The sequence below is a fragment of the Epinephelus moara genome, chromosome 19 (genome assembly GCF_006386435.1).
Source record: "Epinephelus moara isolate mb chromosome 19, YSFRI_EMoa_1.0, whole genome shotgun sequence".
In the NCBI taxonomy this organism is placed as follows: domain Eukaryota; kingdom Metazoa; phylum Chordata; class Actinopteri; order Perciformes; family Serranidae; genus Epinephelus; species Epinephelus moara.
Window position 1 is genome coordinate 2,182,116 of NC_065524.1, and position 7,244 is coordinate 2,189,359.

At 40.0% G+C, this 7,244-nt stretch overlaps 1 protein-coding gene across 1 annotated transcript in view; it reads right to left on the reverse strand.

The window, feature by feature from the left end:
* The window catches only part of LOC126407097 (myosin heavy chain, fast skeletal muscle-like), an 11,451-nt gene extending 4,835 nt beyond the window's left edge, over window positions 1–6,616 (reverse strand). The window contains exons 1-24 of the mRNA XM_050071780.1: window positions 6,556–6,616; window positions 6,261–6,303; window positions 5,416–5,637; window positions 5,197–5,340; window positions 4,948–5,104; window positions 4,836–4,863; window positions 4,648–4,747; window positions 4,447–4,539; window positions 4,295–4,358; window positions 4,122–4,220; window positions 3,923–4,026; window positions 3,665–3,803; window positions 3,434–3,552; window positions 3,014–3,163; window positions 2,754–2,924; window positions 2,362–2,662; window positions 2,160–2,230; window positions 1,977–2,064; window positions 1,797–1,874; window positions 1,715–1,754; window positions 1,508–1,631; window positions 749–885; window positions 407–662; window positions 80–322 (exon numbers count right to left, since the gene is read on the reverse strand). Of these exons, the coding sequence (XP_049927737.1) occupies window positions 80–322; window positions 407–662; window positions 749–885; window positions 1,508–1,631; window positions 1,715–1,754; window positions 1,797–1,874; window positions 1,977–2,064; window positions 2,160–2,230; window positions 2,362–2,662; window positions 2,754–2,924; window positions 3,014–3,163; window positions 3,434–3,552; window positions 3,665–3,803; window positions 3,923–4,026; window positions 4,122–4,220; window positions 4,295–4,358; window positions 4,447–4,539; window positions 4,648–4,747; window positions 4,836–4,863; window positions 4,948–5,104; window positions 5,197–5,340; window positions 5,416–5,622 (2,913 nt within the window). The 5' untranslated portion in view covers window positions 5,623–5,637; window positions 6,261–6,303; window positions 6,556–6,616. The remainder of the gene's footprint in view (window positions 1–79; window positions 323–406; window positions 663–748; window positions 886–1,507; window positions 1,632–1,714; window positions 1,755–1,796; window positions 1,875–1,976; window positions 2,065–2,159; window positions 2,231–2,361; window positions 2,663–2,753; window positions 2,925–3,013; window positions 3,164–3,433; window positions 3,553–3,664; window positions 3,804–3,922; window positions 4,027–4,121; window positions 4,221–4,294; window positions 4,359–4,446; window positions 4,540–4,647; window positions 4,748–4,835; window positions 4,864–4,947; window positions 5,105–5,196; window positions 5,341–5,415; window positions 5,638–6,260; window positions 6,304–6,555) is intronic.
* Window positions 6,617–7,244: the final 628 nt, after the last annotated feature.

The window sequence follows — 7,244 nt, forward strand, 5'->3', positions numbered from 1 at the left end:
TATGCGAGAAAGATTTTGTCAGTAAATGGTAATGATCATAATTTGGCTTGATCTGCTGGACAGAGTATTATTTAGGAACCTTGTTCTCAGTGGCGTGTTTCTCCTTCTCCACTTTGGCCAAGGTAAGCTCCAGGTCATCAATATCCTTCTTGAGCTCAGAGCATTCATCCTCCAGTTTTCTCTTCTTGGCAGTGAGCTCAGCATTCATTTCCTCTTCATCCTCCAGTCTCTCAGTTGTCTCTTTGAGTTTGGCCTCCAGCTGAATCTTACTCTTGATAAGTCCCTCACATCTCTCCTCAGCATCTGACAGATTCTCTGATTCCTAATCAATTTCATGAAAATACATGTTAGCACATTGACAGTGAAAAACCTGAAAAAGCACAACTGTCTGTTGATGTGAACTTACAGATGCTACTTGCAGCTGCAGATCATTCTTCTCCTGCAAAAGGGACACCATCTTCTCCTCCAGTTCCTTCTTCTTGGCCAGGGCAGCAGCCAAGTCATTTGTCATCTTCTCGTAGTTCTCCTTCATGGCTGCCAGCTCCTTCTCAGTTTCAGCACTCTTCAGCAGAGGCTTGATCTTGTAGTACACCTTCATCCATGGCCAGTGTTTCACATTCATGAATGAGCGGACATTGTACTGGATGGTATATATGGCATCCCTGTGGAAAAGAGTTACTGTTAGGGACGTCATTTCCCATTATTCATTCCATGACTGTGCAGTCAAAATTAGCTGTTTTCAACATGCCTCCTTTCTGTCATCTTCACAAACTCAGTTCTCATGAGGTAACCCCGGCACATAGCCTGAGTCATGGTGACCAGAGATGCCAGTTTTTCATCTCTCATCTCCTCAAGGACACCCAGCAGACCGGCCTTGAAGAACACCTAAACAAAGACAAAATGAAAATGTACCATGTGTCTTCACTATACACTACAAATTAAAATAGAACAGGCTTGGAGAGCTTATACCCCACACAATCATCTAAATGTCTAATATTATCAAGAAACCCTTAAGAAAATCTGCATCAGGGTTAGGATATGCAACGAAATACTGTTGATGGTGAAAGACAACCATGCTAAATATCTCATGGATGCTGTGCTTTCTTGACGAAACTTCAGTCCTGTATGGGCGCTTTTACTTTTCAGAATTTTCCCAAATTTCAAGCCAGTCACACCTATAATAACCATGTTACGGACATTGAAATCACTGTTCAAATTCCTTGTAATTCTGAAGCCATAGACAGAATGTTGTCAAGTTTTACAGGATTGCTTAGTGCACAAGGCAAAATATAAACTGCTTTTTAAATGGCCACGTGATGGCGCAATTTCTCAATTTCTCTTCCTTTGCTTGTCCTTGGCTGATGACCTAGTTTCCCATCCCAGTAATTAAAATTGGTTAAGAAGTTTCAGAAGTACTCTATGTTTTAACAAACAAACAAAAACACATGGACTGACCATCCTCAGTTCGTAAACTAAAGTATAGAATACAATACAATACGGTCCTTACCTTGGTGTGTCCGAATCTGTACTCATCGTGATTAACATCAATTGACCCAAGCAGCTTCTCTGAAGCTTTCTTGTTGTCAATGAACTGGCCCTCAGGGATCACACTGGCATTCAACACTTTGTACCTTTTATGAGAGAGTTAATGGTCAGTGTGAGCATTTTCTTTTAATAATCTGCATCAAAACTATGTTGAAATATTCACTGATACCTCTGCTTGAAGTCAGCATAGAGGATTCTGCTGGGGAAACCTTTTCTGCAGATTCTGATATAGAGGATTCTGCTGGGGAAACCTTTTCTGCAGATTCTGATACCCTCCAGCACACCGTTACACCTGAGCTGGTGGATGACCAGGAAGTTCTCCATCAAGCCTGGAAAACAGAAATTTCTTGATTACTTCTTTGAAGAAATGTTCTCTAAAATAAAGTAAACCACTCCTCAAAGACTTTATTGAGATTATGTTCTCTATGTACCTGGAGTCTTTGACTCATTGGGAATCAGGCAGCGCACAAAGTGAGGATGGGTGCTCCTCAAGTTGGTCATCAGTTTGCCCAAGTTCTCCTGTAGATCCAAAATGATCAGTCTTAGCATGATGTTCATTAATTGTGAGTTTGGGTATGTAATCAGATATACAAGTTTGCAATGTTAAACCTTACTCTAAACTGTGAAGACACAGTCTGCATAGAACCACCCTTCTTCTTGCCTCCCTTCTTGCCACCACTGGACTCTGTTGATAGGTAGACATGTTTTGTTAGAATATGACATAAAATGTATATGATCACATGCTACAGTTATTTAAAAATACACAGTATTTTTGACCTCAACATGGGTTTTAGTTTACTGTTGTTACTATCATACCCTCAACGACGGGAGGATACAGGACAGACAGCAGTTTCACTGAGGATTTCTGGTACAGCTGGATAACGGAATCATTCAGTGGGTCCTTGTTCTTGTCCAGCCAGCCACCAATGTTGTAATCCACGGTACCAGCATAGTGCACCAGAGAGAAGTGGGCCTCAACCTTGCCCTTGGCGGGCTTTGGCTTTTCAAATGCTCTGTTTTTGCCAAGATGCTGGTCATACAGCTTGTTCTTGAAGGATGTGTCTGTGGCCTTGGGGAACATGCACTCCTCTTCAAGGATGGAGAAGATGCCCATAGGCTTGAAAAAACGTAGGAAAAAGTATGTCATTAAGTGACACATTAAGTCAAATCGAGAACAATTACATATAATCACAAAATCAAGTGATTACCTTTTCAATCAGCTCAATGCAGGCAGCCAAATCCATGCCAAAGTCAATGAACTCCCAGATAATACCCTCCTTCTTGTACTCCTCTTGCTCCAGGACAAACATGTGGTGGTTGAAAAACTGTTGCAGTTTCTCATTGGTGAAGTTGATGCACAGCTGCTCCAAGGTGTTGTACTGTGAGAGGGAAAAATAATCAGCATAGTCTCTTGCAGGCAATAAGAATGATTCTGCCATTCTGCAGATTTGTTGGAGATGAAGCTCACATCAAAGATTTCAAAGCCAGCAATATCCAGGACACCAATGAAGAACTGTCTTGCTTGTTTGGTATCCAGTGTCTGGTTGATACGGACGACCATCCACAAGAACATTCTCTCATAGATAGACTTGGCCAGGGCACTCACTGAGTTCAACACCTGAAAAAAAAACAAAAAAACAAGGATGTTATTTGATTTAAGACAGCCACCCATTTTGTAAAATGCTGGATTACAGATATTTTAAAGTTGTAAGGAGCTAAATCATTCAGTATTTCTTGACATAAATGGATATTATCATAAGTAGAGCTAGCTTGCATACTGCATTTGATGCTATAAACCTAGGGGGGACCAACAGTTTTATTTTTCCTAATATAGATAAACATGTGCTTCATGTAAATTAAAACAAATATATATGTATATCTTGTTTACCTGAGGTACAGTCTGTCCTTTGGTGACAAATTCATTTCCGACCTTTACTCTTGGATAGCACAGAGCCTTCAGCATGTCAGCTGAGTTCATACCCAGTAAGTAAGCAACCTTGTCAGCGTCTGAAAACAGTTAAGTGATATCCATCATAATATGAAGAGAAACCAGTGCTATTAAGAACTTCATCACTGTTGTTTCCAAGCTGTTCACTGTGAGCTGACATTGAATACTCACCCTCTGTGCCATCAGGCTCAGCCTGCTCCTCACGCTGCTTCTGCTTGAACTTCATGTTACCGTGGTGGAGCACAGCACCAGTCATCTTGTAGATACTTACCTTTTCTTCACCGGTGAAGCCCAGGATATCGATAGCATTCTAAATTCGAAAGAGGTGTCCACATAAAACATTATCACGTAAGTATCTGAAAAAGCACTTTTGATGATGCATTTAATGCACAAAATATATTTAAACATTTTGAAGTGGGGATCACTCACATCAGTGGCTTCCAGCTCAACTTTGTCATCAATGCTGGCCACAGTGATCTGACCCATGCTGCACATGGGGAAGTCATAGGGGTTGGTTGTGATGAGTGCCAAATCTGGAGATCAAAAAAGGGTGAAAATGTGAATACATGTGTTTCATAAAAAAAGTTGTAATATGGTTATACGTTGTGCAGAATCTCAGTTTGCTTACCAATCAGCTCAGGCTTGTGGTTGGTCATCATCTGGTAGAAGATGTGGTAGCCTCTTTCATCAGGAAGCTGGAATGTCACTCTAGACTTCTCCAGCAGATCTGCAAATATTGTTCATAAGTCACAGCCTGGCCAATTCTGAATTCCAGTTGTTGATATGAGTGTTATTACTTACATGTCTCAATATCAGCACTAGCCAGTTTGCCAGTTGTGCCAAAATGGATTCTGATGAATTTACCCTGTTTGGAAGAAAGGAATTTTTAATGTCCCATGACACTGACAATCTGTAACAAGACCTGCCTCGTGTAGAAATCGCTCCATACTTACAAAACGAGAGGAGTTGTCATTCCTCACAGTTTTGGCGTTACCGTAGGCCTCCAGCAGGGGATTGGCTGCAATAATCTGATCCTCCAGTGACCCCTATAATCCAGGTTTAAACTTGCTATCAGAAAATGACTTTTTTCCCCCCCTGGAAATATATGTCGTATTGAAAGATAACTGAATTGTGATCATTACACAGTTACACACCTTTGACATGTCCCTCTTTTTGTCTCCACCAACTGAGATTGTTGCAAAGTACTGGATGACACGCTTGGTGTTCACAGTCTTTCCAGCACCAGATTCTCCACTAGGTATAGACACAGACTTATAAGAAGCTGATCAAGATATCTGACTGTGTTAAACAGAGTCAACAAATGTAAATGTAACAAACTTACGTGATCAAGACAGACTGGTTCTCCCTATCTGTTAAATAAAAACAAGAATGAATCATGTTTTACTGCAACAGAAACCTCATATAAACTGGACATTGTTATGGTGATGACTTACCAGTAAGCATGAACTGATAAGCGTTGTCAGAGACAGAGAAGATGTGGGGTGGAGCCTCCATACGCTTCTTGCCTCTGTAGGCACTTACAACTTCAGAATCGTACACTGGGAGCCACTTGTAGGGGTTCACAGTGGCACAGAACAACCCAGAGTAGGTCTGAAAGTGATCACAGAGATTCAACAGTTAACTCTATGTTTCTGTCAAGTATTTCCAACCATTCTCTTATGTCATTAGGCACATTGTCTTACGTAGATCATCCATGCTGCATAACGCTCTTTGAGGTTATACAGCACAGAGGCTTCATTGAGATGGGTCATCATGGCCATGTCCTCAATCTTGTCATACTTGGGAGGGTTCATTGGAGAGACGTCATCGTCTTTGACTGTCCTCTCCTGGAGCAGAAAATTTGTCACAATTAGAACTGGTCATTATAAATTCTCAGTTGATTCAGACTTTATGATACCAACCTCCTGAGTGTCCAGGACTTTGACAGTGACTTTGCCAGCATCTTTCTTGAGGATTGTTGCCTTCAGGTACAGCTCCTTGGCATCGGCCACGTAGCAGGCACTCTTGGCATCAAAAGGTTTGTTTTGAGCCTCAACTCTCTCCTTCTCTGGCTTACGGAGGTAAATGGCAGCCTTGCCATAGATGGCCATCTCCGCGTCTGTACTCATGGTGGCGGCTTATGTCTGTGTAGCAAATCAAACAATAGCAATCTTAGAATTACGTTTTCTGGGGCATCCACTAGCTCACCTGGTAGAGCATGCATCTTATGTACAAAGGCTGTTTCCTTGCCGCAGTGGTATGCAATCACCCCCTTTCTGTCTGTCCCCCATCATGCTATAGTTGTTCTAACAAATAAAGGCAAAACACCTCTAAAAATCTAATAAAAAAAAAAAAAAGACCAACAGCAGAGATTGCCTATGCTGCAGTTTTTTTTTCTTTTTTTTTTTTTTTACTGTTGGTCTATTCTGTACACACAACATCTGTTGCATGCCTTCCTGTCCAGGGGGAGAGATCCATCCTTAGGTTTTCTTATAGAGTTTACTCCCATTTTTCCCTGTTCAAGTGGTCTGAAGCTCTAAGGACAGACGGTGTCTTGTGCCGTAAAGATTGTAAAGCCCCTTAAGGCAAATTTCGTGATTTGTGATATTGGTCTATATAAATAAAATTGACTTGGCTTATTCCTGTTACAACTAACACCAGTTGTTATTTTAGTTTTGTCCATATTGCATGCACAACACCTGAGGGTACTGATTAAACACACAACATTTATACATATGTTAAAATCAAGAGTAAAAGTTGTACATACCTTACTCTTTCCCTTTGTGAAATGAATGTTATATTCCACAAACCTATTGAAAACATTATATGTTAGTTAGTGCAGGAAAAATAATCAAAAATGAAGTGTGAACTTTGTCTACACATATTATATTGTAAAGTTATGTGAACAAAAATAGAAATTGAATCCTGTGTCAAAGATGCACAGAGTGCATGGAATATTAAGACATACCTTCAGTCTAACATGACAGTATATTTTGTAAACTACTTTTAAAAAAAGAGGAATACATGTAAATGGTACAATGCATAATAGTAGACCACCTCACCACAAGCAGGAACTTCACTGGTCTTCCACCACACTCCCTGAGCCTCTCCTTGGACCCCTTATATTCAGTCTGGTGTGCTTACAAAGCAAAGGTTCAGGCAGACTAACATGCCAAATATGGTAAGGATGACAGCTGAGTCTTGAAGCATTTGAAATATTTTGCTGGTACTAAATTTGGGAGAATCCAAAGTAGCTTTTGAGTTCTTTTCTTAACACACACACACGCATATATATATTAAAATGTTAAAAATTATTGTAACAGAGATCTGTTATATTATAACTCACATCTTATAAGTCACCTTTAAGATGTTTCATAATTGATTGATTGACAGTCTTCAATGTTAGACTATGCTGTGAAATTTGAAATTTATAGTAGGAATTTAAAATTTGATATCAGACAGTCAGACAGTAAATAGGCCTACATGAGAGGTAGATGACAGTTGACATTATAGTCCTGCTTTTTTGTGGTTTAGCTTGTTTGGTAATTTCTTCAATAAACTTGCTTGTGCTCAGGTGAGTAGAGATGAGGAGATGAGAGGATGGTTTTGTTTTTTGGAAACAGATTAGGGGCACGGTAGTTTTGGTGCTTGTTTTGACATGACATGATGTTACAATCAATTTTCCAACCATTAATTAATGAATAATTAATCATTATTTGATTATAATTAATATGTACTAATTAATTAGTCA